Below are 27,874 nucleotides of genomic sequence, written 5' to 3'. Positions count from 1 at the left end.
AATCGGCCAAATTTCGATTCTGCCGAAACCGGATACTCGCCGGTTTTGCTGAATAAATTCGGCCGAATCATTTATGACGTCACGCGAAGTCGTACGCTACGCGTTTAAGATGAAAAAATGTTTATCTACCATGCAATTAGTGCAGACTAGTTGTGTTTCGTCATCATTTAAATTAATGGTGTTTAAAATTGCCTTAAGTATGATTGGCAACCTTCCAATGAATTACTGATTTTTTGTCTACAGTGGGAAAAACGATAATGTTTTGAAAAAATAACAATTATGGCGATATTCTTTGTGGTATGCAAGATTGCGTAATATCTCACCAAGCAGAAAGGACACGTTTAACGCTTTAGATTTGTGTTTGTAAAAGGTTCGGTTTCAGGCGAATCAGGATTTATAGTAATTTGGAAAAGTTGTAAAAACAAAATGTCTATAGTCGTAGTCAAACAAATTACCGCCAGATGGTGTTTTGCAGATACGAAAGACCTTCAAACGATTGCATCAATTGCAGCCTTCGACTGATTTCTGGGGAGTCCCTTCCAGAATCACCTATGCTTGGTCCCAAGTACGTGAAACTACCTACTTGTTCTAAAATACTGCTATGATGTTACAATAGCACTTGTTATGGGACGTTTTACTACTACCATAACTTTCGTTTTCTTTCTGTGTATAAGCAGACCCATTTTTTCGCTATGTATTTCCAACAGAAAGTCGGACTGTATCGTTTGCATATAGTGATTAGGCAGCTTTTTTCCACCATGGTCAATGCCACCATTTTCACCCTTGGATTGACTTATGCCTGACTTTTTCGCTGTACAAATTGAAAAGAAGTGGGGAAAGCACACATTCCCCACACAACCCCGTCAGACACAAACTTTTTGCATCAGAAAGTTACGGGAAAGTCCTGCTGCAGTTTGAACTGTCGCTGTTTGATGCTCGTGCAGGGATTTTATAAGCCAAATAAAGACTTTCACACAACCGATGGTGGTTAAGACAGTCGAAGGCCTTCATGTAATTGACAAAGCACAGATGTAATGGCCTGTTGTACTCCAGTGGCTTTTTCATTATATCTCTAAGATTGAATAGTTGGTCGCGATAATCGTTGGTGACTGCTCTTTTTTGCAGTAGAAGTGGGTTAAATTACAAGTTACAGTTTTCATTTTGACTTGTGTCCTTATTTTGTACGCAATTTAAACAACTTTCAGTACTTTTATTTTTCCTCATACATTTGCAATTAACTTCCAAAGACCTAGAAAAACACGAAGTTGTAAAATCAACTTGGGTACCATTCAAACAGAAGTTACATTATTTGGACAAATTGTACAAACAAGATGGTGTAGTCGTATAGTGAAACAAATACCTTTCATATATGTTTTGCAGATACGAAAGACCTTTCAACAGTTGCACCAAATGTAAGACATGCATAGGATTGTCGGTTTATGTTTCTTTCTTATTTTTTTTTACTCAAAAATGTGAAAAAATATGGCTGAACGGCTTTTAAAGTCTCTTAACCATATTAGGTTTAGGACTAGTTTTGCCATCATAACTATTGATCATAAAGTTCGTCAGTGGTCACATTTTGCTTTATAATCGCAATGTTTTCGCTTTCAGCATCATATCAATGTAAGAAGATTTATCAGAAACCGAAGGCTGTTGATAAAATTCAAAGAAAAGTTTGGAAAATTCTGTCGAAACTTCAGGCTAGTATTTATGTTTGATCCATTAATAAGTTGTATTGGCCTTTCCATGTACAAACTGTAATTAGCTCATCGAGGTAGAGTTACTAATACAGGACCTAACAGTACAGAATTGCTGAATACCGATGTTGAGCAAAGCAATAACAATAACAATAAAATGAAACAAAATCCCAAGAAAATTAGTCCATAACCCTATCCCAGCCTCACTGCTGTTTTTTAATCACTGCGCACTTTACCCTATTCATCGGTATGTAGCAAACCTTGTGTGCTGTGAGCTATTGTGCTAGTATCTCTGCCGAATAATTAAGCACAACTCAAAGTAGGTTTTAAAATATTTTGTACACAAACAGTAACAAAAGGCAATTGTTTGCACACAATCTTAATGTGTTTTTTCGCATTGTCAGTAATGTCACAAACTGCAATTGTTGCTGTTTCATATTTAGGATGATTTTTATACGTAATTTTGCAAACTAAGCTTGTGAGTCTTGCTATGGAAAACCTTTTGTTTTTGTTTATTAACTCAAGCTTTCATTTTGCTAAATCATACATTTTCCAAGCGCTAGGTTTTGTGTATTTAGAAAAGTTGGTTTGATGGTTCGTAGTTTAAAACTTAAGTTGTAGATCGCTTATTGTTGCCATATTTTGTTAGTTTTACCTGCGTTTATTAAATAACGAAGTTTTTCTAACTAGATTTTGTAAATCGGGTATTTTTAATCCGCCATTATGAACTCGCGCTATTCAATTCTCTCTCGATAACTGTTCTATGTTGTTCGGGCGCCAGAAAAATTGGAATGCAGTTCTTTGTGTTTTGGGGAGGAGGAAAGGGTCGCACTAGAAATAAAATTTGCTGGATTATTAACGTATTCGTTATTTGTCCAATTGGCCAAAGTTTGCGATTATTAAATTTGGACGTAATATTGCGAGTATAGATATATAAAATTCTTTCCAATTTTTGGTTAGTTGCCAATTTTGGTTTGTGCAAAATATTCCTAATATTTTTACTTCATTTTTAACAAACTGGTGGAATAATAAATTTATGTGCAAATATTGGCTTATGTTTTGGACAAACGCTGAATTATTAATTTGGCTCACGACCAGCACTTCTGTCTAAAGGTTTACTTGATAGTTAATAAGCTATTGCTGCTGCCTGGTATAATATCAAGTTTAAAGAACCCTTCTGGAAATTGTATGGCAATTGCCAGAAGAGGTCTATCAACTTGTTTACTTGGTAGGCCAGCCCTATTGGTAATAAAATCTTTAAAACATCCACTCTTATCAACAGAATCCAGAAAATTGCAAGTCGGCCCGCAAACTCATTTGTGCTATCCAAGTTAGATGTGGACACGGTTGCCTTATCCATCATATCGGGATTTGTTTATTTCTTGCTGTGGGCACCAACCGAACGATGCAACTACACGTTGACATTCCAACCTACAGAGAAAAGTTGGAGGCTGCGTACAGACCATTGAGTGAAACATGCAAGGATGTTGACAGATCTGAGCTCAAAACAGCTCCAGAAATTCAAGGTCGATATGGTTTTACGTCACTTTATAGACTTGTTTCATCCCACCAGTGATTCCTTTCTAATTCCTCCAATACATGATTTGTCGTTTTAAAAGAAACTTTCTGTGCGAAAAGAAACGTGAAAGACCAGTTGCATGTGGTCATACTTTATTAAGTTAGGATTTAGAACATACACTCATGAAGTTGAGAACTACAATGCCTTTAAAACACCGTTTTATTTTTATATTTGAGTAGAGCGGAGGCAAAAAAGTTGCAGTCTACCTCTAAAGCAGTGGTTATCAACCTTTTCACCCCGCGACTCATTTTAGCAACCAAATGTGCCTTGCGACCTCTTTTCAAAAAGTCAAAAATTTTTTAAAAAAATCACAAGAATAAACTTTTATTAGGCAAAGAGGAAGGGTCTAAGCTTGCTAAACCGTTCGGCTTTAAAATAAGTATCCTGTTACAACACGCTGACCGCTTCACCTATAGTTCATTATAAGTGGTTAGATGTTTGCCGTTCGTTTGCCCACGCGGTACTGTGGCACTTACAAATCATTTGTTGAGTATTTTAATGGTCACAATAGAACACAAACTAAGTTCAAATCAATCAGTTTTACTGATTTTTTGTAATTGCTGATAAACAATTACCTTTCAAATGTTTACAAAAGACCTCGCGACCCCCAGTCTGTTGTAAGCAGTTGTTGTGAAACACTGCCTCTAGTAAACCTACAATGGTAAATGTAAGGGTTTTTACGCTAATGTCTAAGAAGGAAGAAAAATAGTTACACACTCAAAGTTATGAAGTAACTTCGCCTAAAAAACAACGATTAAAATATCAAAATTATTTTGCGAACATCCTATGCAGGTTGTTTCGAAACAAGTACTTTCATTAAAAGGATAGCCATATAATACATGCTTCACTTGTGAGCACGTCTGTTTTATTTTATCAGTTTAAATGATTTTTTAATAGGTAACGGAAGCCACGAAACTACAAATCAACACAAAACTGTGATATTAAAAGTGAAGGGAAAATTTGAGCCATTTACTTCATTCGCCCCTCTTACTATCCCCACCCAATTGAAATCAGCTCTCAAGGGTTTGCACGACGTTCCGCATCACTGGTGGATAGGTCACGTGCTTGCATATATCACCCGACTTCAACCAACCGTGAAAAGTGAACTAGAATCACTGAAGAAAAAACTTGGATTTTCAAATTCAACTGTAGGGTGAGTTTAAGGTATTTAAAGGTTTAATGCAGTCACATATATAAGTCAAAGTTTGCAAGGAAGTCAAATAGTCCAACGGGTTTATTCAACTGGATTGCCAAATTATGTTTAAACTTTGTAATATTTCGTGTCGCAGTTCATTATGATGTAGATTTGATTGTGTGATCTGGTGTTCAATTGATTTAACTTTGTGCTTTATCCGGAGTATATACAGTGGTGGGATTCAGCCGGTTCGCACCGGTTCTATAGAACCGTTACAGGAAATTTTATGAAATCAGCTAAACGGTTAGCATTACTGGTGACTGTCAATGGACTTTTTGTAACAGAACCGGCTGAAAAAAAATTGAATCCCACCACTGGGTATATATAAAACCGCACTGGTCATTTAAGCTCTTTCCATTTTCCTTTTGGTGCTTTTGAGAAGTAATAAACAAACAAAAAATCACTGAAGAAAAAACTTGGATTTTCAAATTCAACTGTAGGGTGAGTTTAAGGTATTTAAAGGTTTAATGCAGTCACATATATAAGTCAAAGTTTGCAAGGAAGTCAAATAGTCCAACGGTTTTATTCAACTGGATTGCCAAATTATGTTTAAACTTTGTAATATTTCGTGTCGCAGTTCATTATGATGTAGATTTGATTGTGTGATCTGGTGTTCAATTGATATAACTTTGTGCTTTATCCGGAGTATATTCAGTGGTGGGATTCAGCCGGTTCGCACCGGTTCTATAGAACCGTTTCAGGAAATTTTATGAAATCAGCTAAACGGTTAGCATTACTGGTGCAGCGAATGCAAAGCTGACTCCTGGTTTAATAACTGCTGTAGCTCAGACTTAAATATCTGCTTCACGAGTTTTATCACAAGCAACATAACAAACAGACGAACACAGATAACTTACTTTTTACGTTCAGCGGTACATCAAATTGACAAGAGACACGACGTCGAGGCGAATATTATCAGAATATAAATTCGCACTTTGAACAGTATTTTAACCGTTAAAAACTAGAATCTAGAATTTAGAACTAGAATGAATTTCAATGTTTGTGGCGTGGTATTTATAGGTCCAGCAATCTTGAGTAAACAACGGATAACGAAACTCAGGGGAAAACAAATTTGACACATGGGAAATGAACAATGAACTCGATGAACCAAAGTCATTGCGCGTGATTAACTTGGGTTAATGAAACTAGACATGCGAAATTTGAAACAATCTACTTTATGAACCAAAGTCATTACGCTTGATTAACTTAGGGTTAAAGGAGTCGACAAAAATACAAAAAAGCAATCTCGAGAAATAAACATGTTGTGGAAGATTAATTCCGAGAGACTGAACACGTGATTGATGCACTGGTGACTGCCAATGGACTTTTTGTAACAGAACCAGCTGAAAAAAATATTGAATCCCACCACTGGGTATATATAAAACCACACTGGTCATTTAAGCTCTTTCCATTTTCCCTTTGGTGCTTTTTAGAAGTAATAAACAAATGAACTGAAGTACAAGGCTCCTGTATAGAGTTTCCAGGACTCGGTCCTAAAAAGCTCAGGAGCTTGGGAGGTTAAGGACAGTGGTACCTGATTAATTTGTAGTGACGCGGTTATAACCTTGACACTCATCAGCGAACATTAACATAAACCCAACACTACCATAATCAAAATAAGTGAAACCAGTTTGTTACGTTAACAAATACATTAATTGTTAATAGGCTACACATTCGCCGGAGCGACAAGTTGGTTAGAGAGGCCAAGTTCTTTGCACTTGAAGAATACATGTGTCACGTGATTGACCTGGCGGGGGAAACCCAGGCTGGTCAGTCGAGAGATAAAAACGTGTTTCTGGCAACTGACGAACCCGACATCTACAGCAAGGCGAAACTAACGTAAGCGAATATTGATTTAATAAAAAAAAACAGGAAAAATATTCTCTCAAGAAATAACTGACTGCGTCTTGCTTTGCAATAATGTGTTTGTTTTCGGTTTCGGTCTGGCCTTATTAACAAACAAAAGTAAAATAATGTACATTTAAAATTCATAACTTGGAACACTTAGTTCATTAACGGTAACAGTAACCGATTCAGTATAACCGCCATTAGCTTCAGGTTTTGTACATTTAAAGCACGTTGCAACAGACATGCATGATCAGTGGTGGACTGGGCCGAAAAATGTTAGTTGCCAGGAGACATAGAGGGACCCACCTCCTAATGCAATGTTAGTGATAACATTACTAACATGTTAGTGATAGTGATAACAAAAAATACACGCTTATTTTACACTGCTCTTTCGATAGGAGCATCGTTGTTATGGATCGAAATTATCTTCTTTGACCGGTAAACAAATAGCCAAAATCCTCTCTGGCAAAAATATTAACCCCCCACGATCTTACAATGCCGAAAAGCCTGGATATTAGTTACTAAAGCATCAATCAAATAAGCAAATATTGGGATGTCAAAAAAGATAGTTGAGAAAGCTATTCGGACAAATAGTGCTGACATACAGGTTTTTTTGTTGATTACAGGTTTCCTTTCTACAATTTTCTAACCATTCAACAAAACACCAAATTGGCTGCATTTAACCGAGAAACTAAACAAGGTTTTCTTGGCATTGTGCAAGATATCCAACTGCTCAGTGATTGTCAAGATTTTGTTGGAACGTTAAGTTCAAATGTAAGTTAGAAAAACAAAATCAAAAATACATAAACAAACAGAATAAAGAACTTTGGCCTTAAAACGCCACATGTATATGAAAAAGTATACCCGAAATACCAACTATTTTTAGTCAGAAGTGAACTATAATTACAGAGTCGTAAGTCGGGCCGGGCTTTTCGGGCTGGTTCCAGCTTAAGTTGCTTCACAAAAACAGGCTTAATTAGGGCCTGACTTTACACTGTGTGTCAGTAGTTTTTAAAGTAAACTTAACTAGCCAAGTAGCTATAGTTGCTGGACCTGACTTAATAACGCCTTGCTCAAGACCAATTGTCTATTGTGGTTGTTACATTGGCCATCCCTGAGGCTTCAATGAATTGGGTCAATCAATCAAACTTTCGGGCCCAAACGGGTTTCTCAAAAATGATTCGGGTTCGGGCCGGGTTGCGGGCTTGAACTTTCGTGAGGTTTCACTCCACATTTCATCTAGGTCTGCATGGGCCATGTTGCTCATTTATTGATGATTTTAAATATAACAACAATGTGCTGCAGTGCCATTGAATGGCTACACTAACCCAGTGGTCTTCAACTTTTTCTGGGGTCGCTATAAATTAAATTTATTGGCGTTTAAATATATTACCAAAAATGTTTTGTCCTAGTTCGCAACCTTTGCTGATGTTTTGCAGTACAGTTTGGTACCTCGTGTCACAATCTAATCATTGTGACGCAATAAGCAAAAAAATAATAGTTGCGACCCAAATCTAATAAAACACAAGTCGTCAAGCCCATTGTTACGCGATAGAGCCCATTGAATGACATATTGTGTCCAAATTAATACAGCGGGATAAGGGGATAATGCAATTTAATTTATTTCTGCGAACAGGTGAGCTTTAACGCGAGTTAGATTGGCCAAATTATATAAAAATTGGGGGTTCCTCCAACATTTGAGCGTTGAATGCTAATATTTAAAGTCTACTTGAAAATTAAGCTGCCAAATTTACATGAAAATAGTTTCAGTTTCGGCATTACGTGAAATATTTTTCTCGCCGTCGGAATAAAATGGGTCGCATGTAAATGTTGATTTCAATTTCTTTTAAATTGGGGTCGCCTTCAAAAAAGGTTGAAGACCACTGCACTAACCAATGCGGCCGAACTCTCGTCGCCAGCTGCACTGATGAGACCTTGTAGGTCGAAGCAAGGTGTACTGTCTGCAGCTTATCATTTACTGGCTTAATGCTTTTACAACAACAATGTGTTTTCAACCAAATTTTAAAGAAAGTTCAAAGCATGAACGAAAGGCATAGAAAGCTTTAACACATCATAATAGAAACCGAAATTTTAGTAAACCTCCGTTAATCCGGATCCGTTTGGGCCAAAAAAATCCTAATTAGGCGAAGATGCGTATAACCGAATCCGGTTGAACCGAGGTTTATGGTACTTTTGTCTTGTGATAAAATTCGGATTTGCATTCGCAGGTTGGACGTTTAGTGTACGCTCTGATGCTGACAAAAACACGAAAAGATTCTATCACGGTTTGCACTTTGGACGATGATTACATGTACTATGGTTCAGTTCCTCGCTACCTAGAGGCAATTGCCGACCACAATCCAACCAATGAAACCAACGATGAGATTCAGCTGCAATTAGGCGACCAGGTTTATGTGAATCCATCACGACTGATGTGCGATCGGAGGTGTTTTGGAACAAATTCAAGAACCAGAAAAACTGGCTACTTTCCCGCTGACAAAATAAGGGAATATGCAAATCCAGTTTTGTATCAAGGCTTCCAATGGGATGAAAGCGATTAGGTGTAGATTGTGGACAACGTTTGTAATAAAACTTGGTCTAATTGTGTAAATAACGTGCATAAAATTTTGTTTTTATAAATAAGGAGTGTGTAAAAGGTTGTTTCTTATCTTGTTGTCATCGCCTTAAAATCTAACTTAATTGTAAATAGTGTAGCGGCTTCGATATTATCATGTACAATGTTTACATTAACGTTTGCATTTTGGTGTGCAAGAGCATTTCATACAACAACGGGAAAGTGTTTATCTCGACACAATAAGTTTTCAAAAATATAACGTTTCCGTTTCATTTGATGCCTTAGAACTTTTGAGTCATTTTGTTCTTTTAGAATGTTCTGGACAAACATAAGGTGTTGTTCATCATTGCCTCCTGTCTATACTGTCATTTCTGGTTTAAGTTTCAAGTAGAATACAATCGCTCGTACCTGAGGGTACAATCGCTCGTCGTTGGAGGGCGCTATGACTTCATATTGTTGCACTTTTGCCATAAAAAAATAAAAGGCAAAAGATTTGCTCATGTTGAAGTGAGGCCGAATGGTCCAGCGCGCCTGACCCATATACAGACATGAAAAAACTGATCGGGATTCGTCCCCTGGAGTGTCCTGGGTTCGAAGCCCGTGGAAGCTGATTTAATCGTTCGCCTTTGAAACGTTTATCCATAAATACGCAACTCAACTCAAATACAGAGAAATAAAGAAACGCTCTATCGGCTGTCAATTGTGTGCAATGCAAAAATCAGGATTTCAAGATATAATTCGCAAGAATTTCAGCACGTTCTTAGGCGCCTAGATTTATCAAAAACTTCGGAACAGTCGCTAAAGACGGCCAGGCAGATGGCTCAATTGCCCCATCCAGGTATCGACGTTTCGAGCTATTAAACGAAGCTATACGTTTATAAGCGTGAAATATACCGCTTGCCAACCATTCAAAACGCAGTTCCAGTTTTCGTATGGCATGATGATAACTCAAGTTTCAACTAAAAACATTTGCCCTGTTCATTGGAGGCACAGATCGCGCCAAACGAATTCCTAGACCCACTACGTCATAATTTAGCCTAGGGTTTGCTAAAGAGACTACGACAAACTAGATCTGAATTCTACCAAAGCATTATCCTGAGCACCGACTTTGGGGGGCGCTTAGCTACACAGATAAGTGACAGTGACTAAACAACCCTTGAAGTTTTATCAACGGGTTCATCGTGATGAAGTTGATTGGATTACCCGTTGCGCCTTTCAAACCCTCCTGGGCTTGTCTTAAAGAATCCTACTCAACCGTAACAAATCTAACTATCGATTTAAATCAACCATTCATTATTGACAGTCGTCATTGAGGCTTTTGCCGCTTCAATGGGCTAAACTATTTTGACCAGTATGAAATACAGATCCTGTGGAGCTTGGTTGGTAGATTGTGAGTCCCGAAAAGACTCCTGCTCTGGGTTCGAATCCCACCGCAGGCTGGGTTTTTCTGGTTTATGTGGGAATGCATGGTGACCAGTTAATTCGATATAACGCCTTCAATGGACCTGGGGTAGCCTACTGTGATAAACTATTTGAGTTACAAAATGGGAATTTTTTTCATGCTATTAAATGTTGATAAAGCTATAAAGCATACTCTTCAATGGCTAACCTTCAAAAAGTACAACTCATTTCAAGGTTATTTTGCTCATTAAAGTACATGAAGACGTAAATAGCAACAGCTTTTTCTCAGCTACAAATGGTATCATCTACGGAACCTTTTTTGAAAGTAAATGTCAGTTTTTAGACCAACAAGAGTATTCAATTATTTAACCTTTGTTTTCAAGCACATATTGCTAGAGCTAAAGTTGTTCACCTAAAAAGTCATTTATGACCTTAACCGTAGAAGGATCAAAAACATAGTTCAAAGCGGGAAAGTATATTAAAGCAAAAAAGGATCGTTTAACTACTTCCTAGCAACCTAATACCCGTTCGAGATAAACCATCGGTTTCAAAAGGTCTCGTAATCCTATAGTGCAATTTAAGTGATGTTTGCCCACCAAACGAAACGACCTGCGATGCTTGGTGGAAAATTAATTTAACAAAGAAACATTTCTCTTTGTCAAGTGTTCAATATAAACTAGAGGCCCTGGCGACAAAAAAATCAAGTCACGTTCAACAACACGATGACCTTTATTCACAGAAGTTAAAAAAACGCGGGAACGAATGCAAATGGGCATTCAAATATAACCACGTGACAAATTGCCTACTGCTTATTGGTTAAGATCAGAACCGGCGTTCAGAGTACAAAAGGCCCGTTTATTTACTAAGTTAAGTCATGATTGTTCAGTAAATCATGATACGATATGCGACATCAAAAACAAAAAGTTGACCGATAAAAAGCTGTAACGTAAGTTTTTGCTAGCACGCGCACAGAACATCAGAACAAACAAAACATGTAAAGAAAAAAATGTTTTTTTTTTTCTTTCAGGAGTGTTTTCAAACAACTTTTGGTTGAAAAATTGTCATCCATTAACCGTAATAAATACTTTTTTTATTATTTAATTCTAAAGTCAAATTTTGCTGTCACTATTTTTCTTCTTTTGAGACCTTTTTAGCCAACATTTTTTCATCTATGAACCGAATTTAACCAACAAACACCAGTTTTCAACACATTTTTGGGGACTTTACATCGTTTTTCCAGTCCATTCTTGTATACTTGAGATTGGCTAAGAACTTCTAAAGCATGGTTTTTCGTGTATAAAGGTGACAAACGTAGCCCAAGTATTTGCGGATGAAACTGAACCAAACATTTACATCACGTGACAGACCGACTGCGTCATTGGTGCAAACATTTCAGTGACCAAAGTCACCTGACAAAATTGCTTCAAATTCGGTAAAAATCCGAGGGGTTGAAGAAATGTCCTACTTAACAAAAAAAGGTTTTAGATCCTGTTTAAACCACAGAAAAACAAAAAAGTGCCCGAACCACCAGGCAACTAGTTTTTATGCCCTGTGGCGTATATTACAGACTCCTTAGACTAGGAATTTCTTGTTGTCAGAAAGTTTTTGTATTTCGGATGGTAACCGGCACTCTCCGGTAGATGAGGTTTCACACCCTCGTTAACGCACGTGACGTCACTGGAAAAATCTTCCACTGAACTGGTGACGTCATCACGTCGTGTTGTCCAGGTAACGACGTGTGTAAGGTCCCACCTCGTCGTGGGTCATGTTAGGGGTTTCCTATAATAGTTGGAAGGTAAATTCATCTTTTCAATCATTGTGTTCATCAAAAACCATGTTTTGATGCAAAGTATACTTAACTCCAGAAACAAAGAAATGAACCATAATTCTTGGGAGTAAAAAATACTAAGTTAGCCAAAAGATTGCCCCACCATACAAATTATAAATCAATGGCAAACCCTCAACATATTGGTAAACTTTACTTTTTTCTGAAATTGGTTGAATGTAAATTCATCTTTCAATTACTTTGTTCATTACAAGTCATGTTTTTATGCAAATACTCAAGTCCAGAAACATAACTTCTGAAGTAAAAATGCATGAAACTTATTTCCACAACTGAAAAAATTATTCTCACAAACAAGTTTGGAAAAGCTTACTTTGTCAAACTTGGTAAGAACTTCGTACAACATTTGCTGCGTTTCAGCCAGCTCAGTTTTTGCGCTCTCCGCTGCTGCCCTCTGCTGGTCAGCTTGAGTGCGAAAGTTGCTCACTAGGCGGCGCAACCCCTTTTCGTAATGATCAAAAAAGTCGTCCTACAAAAACACAAGTAGACCAAAAAGTCAAACAGTTTTGCTCTTAAAGATTCTTGCTCTATATACGAATCTGGCCTTTTGCTTTCTGACAAACCGGAATTCCCGAATAAGCAAGTTACATTAAACCGGAACATGTTTCAAAAGTATGGGATTTACAGACCGTCAGATCAGGGCCCTTGAGAGCGAAAAAATACGCTGGTGCAAGTCAATTTCTGGGCCCCCGCTTGAACACTATAATCATGTCTAGAATAGTATATTCAGTTGCACTGTAGTTTATGCGCTGATGATCAAGCTCTAAATACGTTCATTTGTCAATCAGAACAAACAAAAGCAAGTTGGCCAATGGATAATTGACACTTATTAACCAGCTTGGACAAGAACGTCAAGCCTTAACCTAAAACTCCTATATTTTTAAAGTAAACGCTTGAAAGCAATAACTTGGTGTTGACATGAACTGCGTTCGCTTAAACCAGGGGTCACCAAACTGCGGCCCGCGGACCAGGTCCGGCCATTTCATCCGACCCGCGACCGTACTGACTACTTTGCAACATTCAAAAATTAATTTACTCCCTGCGAAGTTTTCCTGCAACGACATGTGGAATTTTTTTTTACTCAGTCTTATAGGATTACAACGTACAGGAGTGATCCTAAGCCAGTGAGTAACATCACATACAAGACTACAAGTTTTAATTGTTCGCAAACAATCGTCTTGTTTGATCACTTGTGACGTAATATAGAAACATTGCTCGAAAGATAAGACTAACTTTAAAAAAACAATCGAATCAGCGAAAGAATGTTTTTTGCATGTAGGATTGTAGCAGCGACTTTGTTACGTTGAAATTAAGCAAAAATAACTACGAATGTTGCAGATGTTGTGTGGTTGAACAGGTCGTTGAAAAAAATCGTTTTTGTTGTTGGTGTACCGAGACAAGTCTTTAAAAATGGTGACTCAAGTCGGAATAGAGACTTAAAAAAAACAAAGCCTTGAGGGTAATTTTCATATAGGTACATACAGACCAATTAAAAATGCTAATACGAAGGCAGACTAAGTAAACGTCTTCACACACACAAACTGTCGCTTTATGAACCTTAGCAGATATGGTCCAAAGAAGCTCGCTTATTAACAAAACTGTGATCAAATTAAATACGTGTAACATAGCTATTACAACGTCAAGAAAACCCACCAGCACTGTGCAGTCAGCACAAATACGCACTTAACACTATGCCCTAAGGTAAATGCCAATTCACACCACAACTTACACGACTTATACTGCAATAAATGTTACCGTTAACATTGCTAATCCTTACCAAACAACGGACACAACTGTGGAACAAAAATAAGTACATCAACAAAAGATCTCGCTGAAATTTGCGCACCGACGTAACAATCTAAAACTTGTTGTATAGAGTTGCACTACTTACAATTTAAAACCCACATTCGGCAATAAGCATCAACATTTTTCAGTTTTTAAACAGTTTTCAAATAACACACCCAAATAGTTTTAATAGGTCTTAACATATTCGCACTTACCATAGGAAAATCAACTAATTCCTGTAGAGTGAGATTATTGATTTCCTCTTTGGGCATTTTCCACTGTGGGGGAAGGAAATAGCGCAAGCAAGTTCTAAACAGTTTATACTCAATATTAGCAGACGTAAAAAGTAATTTTTTTATGGGTTTAAGCAATATTAAATACATAAGTCAGTTCATCAATGCTACACACACAATATTCATTTTCTAAACTTGTAAATGTTTAGGTTAGAAGGCACAATAGCAGATCACACTGAAATTAAGCAAAGTGAAGTTTTCTACATTTTCTATGACTGAAAGTTTGTATCTTTTGTACCTAAGTTTTCCAAGTGCGTTTTCATGCAGTTCCATTTGCTTCTGATTAACCTTTGTTGCTGCTGACGGTTCTAGAAGAAAACGACAATAACAAATCATTTTAAAAACGGTGGAAGTAGAAAAAAGTTCTCATTTGGGTCAATGGATATAAAAAATGGACACACGTTAGTACTATTAGTCGAATACAAATACTGTACTACATGAACAATTTGGCTTTAAAACAGCACCACGAGTGTCTTATTTTGAAAGATTTTTCGTTCATTGCGCATTTTCAACTATTAACTAAAATGATAGAGTATTTCCATTTCATGTAAGCTATAGAGTCAAATAGTGGATGGGCAAGCTGCACAGGGGAAGAAAAAACAAAAAAAGTAGAACTGTAGAAGAAAAATACCAACAAAACGCCGGGCGAACTAATTTCAGCTTACATACAACACAAAGCTTAAAATTTGGTCTAAAAAAGGGCACTCAAGTTAACGGTTTTTGTAAATTATTTCCTTTCTTCTCGAGTACACGGCATAAACCCGCTTTCAACAGTCAATAATTCACCTGGCAAGCTTTGGCGTCTTGGTTTGCTGGGTGTTCCATTTGATACAAGTTCCGAGTTGGACACAAATCGAAAATCGCTCGATCCATCCTCGCACCATTTGTCAAATCGATCCTACGAGCAAGAAAAAATGACTTTTTCGTTCAGGCCATTATTTGACACCTTGGTTGTGACGTCACCATAAATGACGCAGTAATTTGAAAACTTTTGAGCCATGAGTAGGTTTGCGCAGAATTGTTAGGGGGTCTTTTGCCCTTATTTTAAATCTAAGTTGCGTTTACCAAGCGTGAAAATTTGGCAGGATTACATATTATAGATATAAGGCATCAGTATTTTTCAAACTTAAGGTTGCCATGTGTACTGGTTGTGGCCATCGATAATAGTTATTCACAAAGTCTTATAACCGAGTACAGCATTTTAATGACATTCGTTTGGCAATTTCGAAGTAGGCAAATTGATCTTTCACGAATATGTTTGGTGACATTTGAACATTTCAGGGTTAAAACAAATATGTGTAAAATAATGGTCCCAAAAGACAAGCTTAAGATTCACGCTTCACATTTGGGTCGTTGCAAAAACGGTTAAAAAACACTTAACAACGTGATATTCAGCTGCCTATAACCAATACACAACCTGTGCGCACGCACTTTTATGCTATTATGAATAAAGTATGGCACAACTTAAGAAGCGTTTTGTACATGGTTTTTACAGATTATTCGGCAAATACATACCACACAAATTTGGGCTACAAAATCTTTAACCATTGGTCAGTGTTAGCTGCTTTTACCTGAGGGTGCTGGTCAAACTTGACCTTGTATTTGGTTGGTTGACCTTTAACGACCCTGGTTGAAACGACAGTACCCGGTCTCCATTTGTCACTAATACTAACTTCCACTGCTGCTCCGATATCCGTTCCTGTTTAATGTAACACAGTTTAGACATTACTGTTAAAGCGTAGGGTAATTTAACAAGGGTTGTTTTCAAACAGCAAAAAATCAACATATCAAGCTGCAGCACAATATGGAAACTTTTAAACTCATGTCTATCTCCACTCCCTTTCCTTAAAGCAGGGGTTCTTGAACAGGGGTACATGTACCCCCGGGGTAGAAAGCACAATGGGCAGTGATACAGGTTACGAGATGAGCTGATAAACTACGCTTAAGTAAACTAGAGGTGCATCAAATCGGCTTATTTTGGTTTCGGTTAAACCGAATATTCGTCAGTTTTGTCGAATAAAATCGGTCGAATCAACTGAATTATTTATGACGTCACGCGATGTCTTACGCTATGCGTTTGACATGAAAACATAGGTCAAGCTACCAGGCAAACAATGCAGAATATAGTCCATGTTTCACTATCGTTTTATTTCTGCAAGTTTTAAGTTTGCCTCGGCCATGGTTGCATAAAATTACAGTTCTTTTTTAGTTGGCGTAGTTTGAAAGATTTTTTTTTTTTTAATGTGTTCACAAAAGATTCGGTTTGGGCCGAATCGCAACAAGCTATTCGGCCAAAACCGAATCTTTGTAAAAATGGCTGATTCGGCCGAATAAATTCAGCAAACCGAATATTCGATGCATCTTTATTATGTAAACGCATTTGTACAAAAGTAATATTTCAGTTACGATTAAAAACCTTTCTTGCTCTGACACTAAATGCGCAAAAAGGCTGTCAGTTTTACAACTATCAAAAATTTGTTTACTTCTGTCAGTCCTTTTAGACAAGGGATACGATGCAATATCGAAAATTCAAAAAATACAACACTAAAAACAACCACAGCCTCTGAGACTCTCGGCGTCAATGTTCTCATAAAATTATAGTTGACCAAATGTCCAAAAAGCTACTATGTTATTTAAAATGGTATTATAAAGTAAAAGTAACCAATACCTTTCGCATCATCCATCCCCATGTCACCGTCACTATCAGAAAAGTCGGTCGACAACTAAAAAGAAAATTTGAAAATAAATCACACACAAATTAAATGGTGGCAATAATGAAAAAAGAAACACAAAACAAACCTTTATGCGTTTTTTTGGAAAATGCGAATTGGAATTGCTAGTTGGAGTAAAAGAGGCGGATTTTTTCGCAACTGTTCGCTGTCCGTCCACTGACCGCCTCTGTACGAAAAATAGTTTTGTATCATGAAAACGTGCAGTATTTTGGCGAAACAAAATTGGGAATGAAACTACACAAATTGTAAATAGGTTTAAACAGTGTAATAACAAGCCACGTCAAAACACTGCGTATTGTACAGGCCAACGATTTTTAAGTATCTGTAGCAAGAGTGTTGTTGGAAGGTAAAATAGATACAAACGACCTTTATAAAACATTTTTGAGCATTACGTTAAGTTTTAATGTAATCGTACCCCTTTAACGTGCATATAAGCTTGTTGCTTTCAGTATTAACAATTTTTGTCATAAACATAAATTTTACACAAAGGAGGATAAAATAGATTTGCTGAGGCATGTTTTTTTTACCATGTTTCTCCCAACAAACTGGAACGTCTTTAAAGTGGTTACACTAGCCCAGCGGTTCTCAAACTGAGGTCCGCGGTCCTTTTGGGGTCCGTGAGGCATTTTTATGGGGACCTCGGAAAGGTTGAAGTAATTTTATGATCTTATTTGGTGTCAGTTTGTGCCACTGAATAAGTTTAAATCAAAGTAAAATTGAGAATCGACTTTCTACATTGCTAAACAATAGCCTTTATTGCATAACAATTAACTAAAATGCAATTGTTCGCGCACAATCGTAATGTTTTTTAGTCTTGTCTTGTGTCACAAACAGTCTTTGGATCATTGTAACACGCAATTTTCCATAACTAGCTAAAATCCTACAATCAACTTTCGTTTTTCTGAAATACACATTCAGGCTTAAGGACCGCGAGACCACGAAATAATGGCAAAGGGGCCATTTTGAAAAATAATGAAAAAGTTTAAGAACCACTGCACTAGTCAATACGTTCAATGTCTCGTTACTAGCTGCACTAAAAGAACTTACGGGTAAATACAGTGCACTTGGTTCAATAGATAAAATAGGTTTGCTAAATTAAAAGAAAAAAGCCTATACGTTGAATGTCTTGTCATCAGAAGCACTGATGAGATTTTATAGGTCGAAATTGAAACAGTGTGCACTGTCAAGAAAATTCAGCGTAAAAACCACTAAATCTGTCGCTGCGTTTTATTCGTTTTACAAAAACAAATGCATTTCGCTTTTATGAGCATCATCAGTGTCTGAAAACAATATAAAAAGCGGGATAAAACCAATAAATAAAAGCAAACTTAGTGATTTAGTGGTTTTCACGCCGAACTTTCTTGATTTAATTTTAATGACCCTGAATCGTCGCAGTTGCTTTACTTGAAAGGAGTTGTCATTATTAAGAAAAGGTTTACTACAGCATGCTCTGTATAACTTAATAAAAAGCAGATTTAGGAAGAAAAGTGAAGTCATTACAAACCTTAAAACCAACGCTGGTTGAACTCATCCTCGAATCTTGCGTGAGAAATTTATTTGAAGAAGACGAGGAAGGTTCGTTGTCATCCGAAGAAAAGTCGGATGAGTCACCGGAAAATATACGCCGCCTTCTTCCGGATGAAGAAGAAAATTTGCTGACCGCATCTCGACTGCTCGTAACTGTCTGCAACTTCTGTACGGAAAAAATGATAAAATATTAATTTCAGAGATTTCAGGAACGTCCATTCACTCATTTCACCACATTCTTTTTCGGACCCATTTGAGACAAACAAAAATTGTCCGTAAAAGGCGAAATCTGCATAAACCGATGTCTTGGGTAGGGTTGGGGACTAAAGAACAGGGTTTTTGGGTTGACTTTATGCTATTATTATTAGGAAACCTCAGACCGACCCTATAATAGCTCTAACCATCAGCTTTTTTACATAAATGGCATTTGAAGTATTTATGTGCGCCACCTACCGGAATTTAGCCAACCTGTCTAGTGTAAGTTCCTGTGTTAGCATACTTGGACAACTAGATAATTCTAGTTGTCTAATTGGGCAAATTAGCACAAAATGGCGGTAATTCTAGTTCTAATCTAATTTAGAATTATCGAGTGAGCTCTAATTCTCATTCTAATCTAATTCACAGTTTTCCCAAAATCGCTAGTTTGTCCAACGACACTTTTAGGCATGTGATCTGAGCATGCATTTTGTAACCCAAGCGCAGAAAACCATGCAATTAACAAGACCAAACTACATCACTCAAACACGTTTTTCAGTGAAATTTGGCACTCAGCTCCGTTCGAACACGTTTTAGATGCATCGAATCGTATTGTTTTAAACGTGCAAATCTACACGTTCAAATTTGAAACAAACTAAAGTTGGTTGGCTTAAATCTAATTCTAGTTTAATTTCTGCATTTTGAGAAAATTCTAATTCTAATTCTAATCTAATTTGTGAAAAAGGAGATGCCCTAATTTTAATTCTGATCTAATTTGAAAGAACGAAAAAGAATCTAGTTGTCCTAGTCCGTGTGTTAGTAGCTCTACCAATTAGTCTTACCATATTACACATCATTTGAACCTCGCTCGAGTTTTGTCAGAATCAGGCAAAGATCCAGTTTAACTGGGATCAGCCCTAAGGCGTCTATGCAGACCAGCGATCACGGCACACTCATATGTAAATCACAGTACGCCAGGCCCATCTAACCTGTGGTGGGATTCAAACCCACGACAGGAGCTATTCCAGGACTCGCGCTCTAACAACTGAGCTACACAGGCTCAGTGGTAAGACCGATTTTGTTTAATTACGAAGACAGGATGCCAACAGGAAAAGCCCTGCGCGACTTACAAATATGTTTTAGATACTTTGAAAGCATAGGCCAGGATAGTGGAGAAAACACTGCAGTCCACCAACACAACAATTACATACCGCTACTTTCTCATATTCTCTTTGCATCTTTTCCATTTTGTCTTCCAAATCGGTTCTCTTCTGCTCCACAGTTTTTGTCTCTTTCTGAAATTCGCCAATGGGGATTTGTGAGGTCTCTTCAGGGCACTGGCATTTATTGTGTTTGAGGTCAGGGTTCATAGAACAAATCCAGTTACTCGGTGGGTCTTTTCCAACCATGTTTGACTGAAAAGGTAACGTCCTCCATTTGAGGCATGCATCTGAAATAAAAAACGAAAAAAACATTTTTTTTTAATTTTGAACGATTTGACTGGATTAGGCAAATATCCCAATTGGCCGAATTCGGTTTAAACCGAGGTTTAATGTATATTAATTGAATAGTTGAAGGACCTTTTTCCTGGCCAAACTTGTTTAACAAAACAGTGTTAGCAAGAAAATAACAAACTAAAACAATATGTTTTCCCTTTAGGCAAGAGGAACCCATAACACAGTTAAGGTACTTCTGTAATGATTAAAAAAGTTTTTTTTAGAAACTTAGCTTAGATCGGAATTATGCATCTCAGCTAAGTTTATTTATTTATACATCACTGCATAACAATACAATTGCTGTGTATCGATTTAAGAAAGAAAATAGTTCACTAGTATTGCATTTGTCTACTTTTGATACAGACAATTTTGGGTAAAGTTGTTTACCCAAGAAAAGTAACAGATATAAATTACACAAATTTCTAGTGGTGTCTGCTAACTGATTATAAACTTAAACACTCACTCACTCTGCAATTTAAGATTGGGGCTGGACAAAACAATATGTGATTTATTATTAGTTTTAACTTACCGCATTGAATTACTTTGGGTATTCTAATCGTCCTTGCTCGTTCATACTTAGGGTCATCTGATGGAGGATCTCCCCAACTGTCACTGAGGTAGCCAAAACTTTCCCAAAAACCGAGAACGCCCTTTCCAGCTGAAACTTTTGAGTCGCGCCAGTAACATTGTAAGTGGTCACCTGAAAATCATACAGTGATATTAAACACAACTTAAAACATGTTTTTAAAACATTTTCTATTACGCAAAAATTGCTAAATTAATTTTCCATTGGCCATTGTAAGCCAGTTTTTAGGTGAGGTGTGGCTTTTTAGCTTGTTACTCCCAACTAACTGCAGTGCTGTTGGATGGCTACACTAGCCAATATGGCCTATCTCTTGTCACCAGCTGCACTGATGGGACCTTAACAGGCGAAAACAGCGTGCACTGTCTGCAGCTTTTAATTTTCCATTGTTTATTAAGTTTCTAATAGGAAGTGGAAACAATTGATAAATATGTCAATACGCCCATCAGTCAGTCTAGCCGATTTTTGTCAACCGTCATATTAAAATCTATATACTTCAAATACATAAGTAAACCATTTGTTAAAACAGTCTAACAAACTATATGAAACAAGACTGCAAAATACAGGCGACTTACCCATTGCTTTTAGTAAATGCCTAAATTCCTTATTGTCAGCAAAATGTTGTTTGTTATGAGTGGGTTCTAACACAAGATATGGCACATTGACCACACCAATAACTCCAGCGCAGTTCCTAAAATCAAAGAAATGATTTTACAGGCCGGCACTGTATAAAAATTAGGTGTTTTGGTGGTAAAAAAATTATTTTTTTAATTCCAATTTTCAGGTAAGTTTTTGGAATGAAACTAAATTACAGACAAGTCTCGTTAAATGCATATATATATACCAGTTAATATCATTGTCTGTTTAATTGCATGTGGATCAAAAATCCAAAATATTCACTGAAAATAAAATCTAGTTTATTGCATAACCAGATTTATGGCAAAAAAACATAATGATTAAATGTGCATTTATATTAAAAAATTTGATAAGTGATTAACTACTAACTTACATTCCTCCATTATTTTGTGGACCAACGCGTTCATACATTCGTATGAGTCTACTGCAGTTATAAATGAACATTCCATAATATTTCCGATTCTCCAGGTTAAAGCCAAACACAAAATCCAGAGACTTTTTGTCTTTTAAAGCCCTAAAACAAATCACTTTGATAAAAACCAAATCATTTTACTCATAAGGAACAAAACATCTGGGCAAAAGTTGAAAAAGATACCACAAATAGCAAGGAGTTCTGCTTTCCTGCAAGTTACATTTATAAAGTTTATAAAGTTTTTGAAAAATGCGTAAAGCAAGTTTTTTGTGCCGTAACAAAATGAAAACTTGAAAGACAGTCAGTCTAAAACTTACTTTTTCTTGAAATTTGCACTGTCTCGTTTCGAGCTGCACATCTTTCGCATGCCGACGGCTTTATCTTGAGCAACACGAAGCTCGATCAGCTCCTCTTTTCTGGGATTTGCTTTCATGGTCACTTTCCGCTCCAAATCGCGACTCACACTTTCTGCTTCTCTTGCCTTTTCCTCAGCTGATAAAAAAGCAAGAACTTTTTTCACTGTGTGTATTATTTTTCTATAACACTTGATTAGTCTATCTTTGTTTTTATAGTCACTGGGGCAAACATTGTTCCACCAGTACAAAACATATTGTGGTACAGTGCTTCCTACATCGGTCCAGTGACATCCATTGAGAAAAGATATTTTAAACACCATGTTTTGCAAGACATATTCTGTTAATCGCATATATGCTAACTGCAAAATCTGTTTAATTGCATCAACTGTGGTCAATAATTAGGAAAATTATCAAATCAATGGCTTAAAAAAATATGATAAATTGGCCATGCAATACAAAGCAAATACAAAGTGATCCTGGATGTCATGTTTTTTTGCAGTGGATGAAGCAGCAATTGAAAATATTCAATTGAAACTCAAATTTAAAAGAACATTGTAAGATTTGGTGAAACATGGTAAGATTGGTAACAACACACTTACCAATTCTGTACTCTTGTTCTGCTTTCATAACTTCTTCTTCTGAGCGCTTTTTGAATCTTGCAGATGAAAACTTATACATTCTACAAAAAGCAAAACTGTCAAAGGCAATCAATGAAACAATTATTTTTTAGAAGCCAACATATCTTCTGTTATGTAATAATATACATTTTTGACAACATTTCAAAAAATCTTAAACATGCACTTTCTTTGCACAAATCTGGCAAACTTCTTATTAGCAAACCACCCAAGTTACATTTACCGAGGTTTGTAGAGAGTGCAAGCAAGACGCTTTGTGCGGATTTTCTTCCCTTGAACATAAACTTTCATTCTTGGGTCCAGGTAGAGAATAGAAGCATAAGCTTTAAATGAGACTCGTTCAGGCCAATTGCTGCAGAAAGTTATTTTGATATTTTAATATGAAGCGTTAATAAACAATCTTAGTTTTGTTAACACCAGACAATGTTTTTTTTTTTCAATTATAAGTTTTCATTTTTTGCAAAACATACAGCAGTGTATTATGTTTACAAAGCATACACAAAAAAATGAACTTACAATATTATCATACCGTAAACCCCAGGTTAAATTTTTACAGATATGTCGATAAGTTAAAGCCTTACCACATTACAAATCATTTGTACCTTTAAGATTTGGCCGAATCAGACCAAGATCTAGATTAACCAAATCCGGTTTAACTGCGGTTTACTGTATTTTCTTCTTGTTATCAAACAAATGTTGCGAACTTTCACAAAGAAAAAATGCATGCAATAAGGCTGCTTGAGAGTTAGCATGGCACAAACAGGAAAGCAGATAAAACTAACCTGTCATCTTCAGGGTCCATTTCAGACATTCTTATATCAGTGGGATCAGTTTTTATATCAAGTTCTGGTTCACCGGAGTCAAGCAGCTTGAGATTGTAGATTATAATCAACGTTCCTGAAAAGATTTAACAGAAATTTATATCAATCCATGAGGCTAATCTAATTTCTGTTAGTCTGATCTAAGGTTATATATACAGTTTTACAAAACCTGTTCTGTCTTTTATCCGTTCAAACTGCCTGACAACCTCCTTTTCAGACTTGAACGGTGAGTATTTCAGAATGAGTTTCATTTCGGTTTCAAACTGTGAAAGGAAGTAACTTTTTAAGTAACTGTAAATTTGTCTTATTGAATCCAACTGAATGCAGCAATGTATGTCAAAACATAGACAAATCCTAAGATATTTTATGAAGTAATGCCAAATAAAAAGTGAACTTTGTTCTTCAATCAACAAACTTACCAAAAATAAAAAAATGATGTGAAAGTTTATTTTTCTTGGAGGTTACTTTTAACTCAGATACAAAATGTCTTACTCTTTCTCTGCCTCCATGTTTATAATTTGGACGTCTCGTATCGGTATCCCACACAGGCATCGGGACAATTATGCTGTCTATGTTTTCGTGGTCATGAAATGTTCTAGACAGCATAAGGCAGGAAAGGTCATGCCCCTTTTTTGTAAAGAGAATAAAATCATTTCCTATCCTCATAGAACCTCTGCAAAACAAATAAACATTAGGTAAAAGCAGAATTTTACTTTTATTTCGTTGGACTGAATGGCCAATTAATTTCCAAATTTACTGGGTATTTCTAACAACTATTTATTATACACATAGACAAAAAATAGTTAGTGAAAAAAATAGTCTCCCAATGCCTACCAGTAGTTTACCAAAAACTATAAAATGGAAAAAGTTTTGTGACTAAGAACATCACTCTTTTGTAAAAAACATTTTTGCTTACGATTTTAATCCGTTTCCATACTGTCCAATCATGTGATCACTTGCATTGCGCTTGAACGACTTGCCAAACTGCACAATGTTCGCTACATCGGATGGATCCATACCTGAGAATATGATAAATTGACAACACCTTAACCACCCTACCAATATTGTATGCAACTTGCAAACATGTAAACAAAACGAAGGTCTAAACCAGGGGTCGGCAACCTTTTAGGCGACAGGTGCCAATTTACTTGTTGTTTCAACGTGTTAATGACCTCGCGTGCCAATGTTTTTCTAAATAACAGATGTTCGTGCCAGCAGATATCGATAATAAAGAGAAAACAGTGCGTTTTGTACATGGCTAAATTTTAAGACAATGGCATGATAAAACTAAAAACATGCAGTTTAACAGGTGAAATTGGTACTTCAATATAAACATGCAAATCGGTTGGCATGCCATGAAAAACCACCTCCAAGGTTAGCACGTGTGCCAGGGGTTGCCGACTCTTGGTCTATACACAAAACGCAAAAATCGCAAAGTAATTTTGGCATACCTTCTCCATCATCAAGAAAACTAAGCATAAATCCTCCTCTGAGATTTGGCTTCACAACAGAAGAGACATCAATCTTTGTAGCTGCAGCATCCCTTGCATTGTCAAGCAATTCTGCAAGAGCTCCAAAAAGAAACTCGTGTGTTGTGCTGTAATGAAACACATACGTATTTTAATTTATATTTTTGTGCTGTGTTTTGGAATTTTACTCATCACACACATGTACAAGCCAAATCCACACCAAAAAATTTGTCCTGTTCAATATGTTTCAATATTCATGCCAGACCAATCATACAGGCTACAGCACAAGTGATGAACAGGACCAGACAGTACTTAACGCCAAATTTTTGTGTGCAATCAACTAAAGTTGGTGTGCAATTTTCTTTTTTTTTAAACAAGACGAATGTGGAACTGCCATACTTTGCACACTGGTTGCCCATGATGCACTCACAAAAAGTCATTAAATGTATGGCATTTGTTAATTAAACACCAATAAACACATATTTTTCAACACAATCAAATGCTACACACAAACAAACATAAACAAAGTACTTACGAGTTTGTGTGAAGATAGTTTTGGGTGAGTCCGGCTCTAGTAAGTTCTGGGTATAAATCACCCATTTTCTTTAATTTGCGAGGTGCAAGGGCAGAACAAATTTGATATTCCAAACACTAGTGGAAAGATAAGAAGACTAAATCCTCATCTAGAATCTCAATACGCCCATCTGCATTTCAAAACAAAACATCAGGTATAACTTAAAACAATTTTCAATCTTTCTAATAGTTTTTCTAACGTTAACAAGAATAATCCACTATATTTCATACAACAACAAATTAAGTCAAAAACACGACACCTTTTCCAAGATTTACAAAATCATATATCGCAGTACGTGAAAATATTACAATTTTTTTTCTTTTTTATTCATAAAATATGTGTATGCCTAGCTTATGTTATTGTAAAAAACAAAATGTCATATTGTACAGAAATAGACACACACGTTCACGATTAACAGAAACAGTTTGATTCTATTCTGCTTTAATATTTGTTTTTATTCTGAACTACATAAAGATTTCTTCATGTCATTGGCGCTGAAGATCATGCTCTTCGTCGCTAAAGTCGCCATACTTAATTATGAATGTAAATGTCATTCTTTTGTAAACGAAACATGGATGTCGCAATGCTTCGACTAAAAGTTTCGTTTCACTCTTATAAAAGTAATACTTTTGGTAACGGTATGCTACTTGTGCCTGTTTCTAGAATATAAAATGTCTTGTAGGGTTAAAAGAATATGTTTTCGCCTTGTGACTTGTGAGCACATGAAAGTAGTTTTTATCCTACTTATTTTTTTTGTTACTCCATGAAACAAATATTTTTCGTTTGATATGTCATGCCCCCGAGGACTTAAATATCGGTAACCCAAAATACCTTTTCTTTTTGGCCTCAGAAGGTGTAATAGTAATATTTTTTTTCAAAATTGACGCAAAAATTTCCTTTCAAAATTACGTTTTACAATAACCTTAAACCAGTGGTTCCCAAACTTTTTCATATTTTTTTCAAAACGGTCCCTTCGCCAATATTTCGAGGGCTCGCGGTCCTTAAGCCTAAATGTGTATTTCATAAAAACGAAAGTTGATTGCAGGATTTTAGCTAGGTATGTAAAATTGCGCATAACAATCATCCAAAGATAGCATATGACATCACAAACAGAACAAAAACATTACGATTGTGCGCGAACAATTGCATTTTTAATAGTGGCCATTCAATAAAGGCCATTGTTTAGTAATGCATACAGTCGATTCTCAAATCAACTTTGATTTAAACTTATTTAGTGGCACAAACTGATGCCAAATAAGATTATAGAATTACTTCAACCGCTTCGCGGTCCCCCCAAAATTGCCTCACGGACCCCTAAAGGACCGCGGACCCCAGTTTGGGAACCGCTGCCTTAAACTCATGAAAGGCTGTGTTTGAAAAAGAATCCTCTTTTTGACTTAAATGTCAGTTTTATTTTCAGATAAAAATGTGATGAAGCTTATCGCCGTAACATCCTAAATAGGCCTATTATCTTGCTGGAAAACATTAAAGACAGGACTTCCTGTAAACTTTTGAATTATTTTTTGTCCCCTTATCGGATTCGATGTACTGTTTTATTTGCGTGTAACTTTGGTGTTTGTGAACTCCTAGGAGTCCGTGGGATGCTTTCAGTGCTCTGTGAATGCAAACATTTTATAGCAAGCTTCGAACGAGAGCTTTAACTAATTGAGCTTTAGGGGTCTGGAACCCGTTATAAAACGGGTGTGAAGGTTCGGAACCAAGCAATCAGATTTTTAATTCTTATTACAGTGATAACTTGTGATTGGGTGTTGTGACAAGCAAAGCAAGCTAACAAACTTCAGCAGGCTATTGTTGTACTGTTTGCGAAGACGAAAGCATCAATTGAAAACCCAAATGGAGATAGCCTACATTTACGATCTGAAAGACCACCGAAATTTTGGCTGTCATGAATTTTCGTTTCTTTTTCTAGATCTAAATGCAAAAGCTTGGGCTGCAATATTGGATGTGTTGTTCTTTTTTATGCTTTTTGCGCTCGCTACTAGTTTGACATTTGTTTAATGACATGTGGAAAAACTGAAATTTCACAATGCGCTTGTCCAACAACCTCAAATAATTGTTTTTGTGTGCATTAGTTTGGTCGTAAAATTTATCTATCACTTTCTCGTTTTCTTTTGCGATTGCAAAAGTATCAGTTGAACGTAAGCCTTTGTAGCTAAATAACAGTTTTGTTCACGCCTCCTTTTTGCTTAAATACCACACAT

The 27,874-nt window shown here is 36.5% G+C and overlaps 2 protein-coding genes across 2 annotated transcripts; one reads left to right on the top strand and one right to left on the bottom strand.

The window, feature by feature from the left end:
• Positions 1 to 3,102: 3,102 nt before the first annotated feature.
• On the top strand, positions 3,103 to 9,018 carry LOC145234190 (alpha-(1,6)-fucosyltransferase-like). Its single transcript, XM_080098946.1, has 5 exons — positions 3,103 to 3,223; positions 4,174 to 4,424; positions 6,102 to 6,310; positions 6,946 to 7,093; positions 8,548 to 9,018. Exons 1-5 carry the CDS (start codon positions 3,103 to 3,105, stop codon positions 8,878 to 8,880), a joined length of 1,062 nt encoding a protein of 353 aa, XP_079955072.1. The 3' UTR covers positions 8,881 to 9,018.
• A 1,987-nt stretch (positions 9,019 to 11,005) lies between these two features.
• LOC145233048 (ATPase MORC2-like) lies at positions 11,006 to 25,808 on the bottom strand. Its single transcript, XM_080097707.1, has 22 exons — positions 25,614 to 25,808; positions 25,061 to 25,206; positions 24,526 to 24,628; positions 24,102 to 24,282; positions 23,779 to 23,872; positions 23,571 to 23,685; positions 23,012 to 23,140; positions 22,753 to 22,832; positions 22,115 to 22,289; positions 21,759 to 21,899; positions 21,325 to 21,440; positions 20,696 to 20,866; positions 19,882 to 20,120; positions 18,453 to 18,641; positions 17,016 to 17,114; positions 16,885 to 16,939; positions 15,788 to 15,915; positions 15,003 to 15,114; positions 14,455 to 14,524; positions 14,139 to 14,232; positions 12,452 to 12,607; positions 11,006 to 12,074 (listed from the first exon to the last, which is right to left on the bottom strand). The coding sequence occupies exons 1-22, from the start codon at positions 25,676 to 25,678 to the stop codon at positions 12,006 to 12,008; spliced, it is 2,727 nt and encodes a 908-aa protein (XP_079953833.1). The 5' UTR covers positions 25,679 to 25,808; the 3' UTR covers positions 11,006 to 12,005.
• Positions 25,809 to 27,874: the final 2,066 nt, after the last annotated feature.

The sequence above is a fragment of the Phallusia mammillata genome, chromosome 6 (genome assembly GCF_965637545.1).
Source record: "Phallusia mammillata chromosome 6, kaPhaMamm4.hap1.1, whole genome shotgun sequence".
Lineage (NCBI taxonomy): Eukaryota > Metazoa > Chordata > Ascidiacea > Phlebobranchia > Ascidiidae > Phallusia > Phallusia mammillata.
This window is presented reverse-complemented; position numbering and strand designations above follow the sequence as displayed.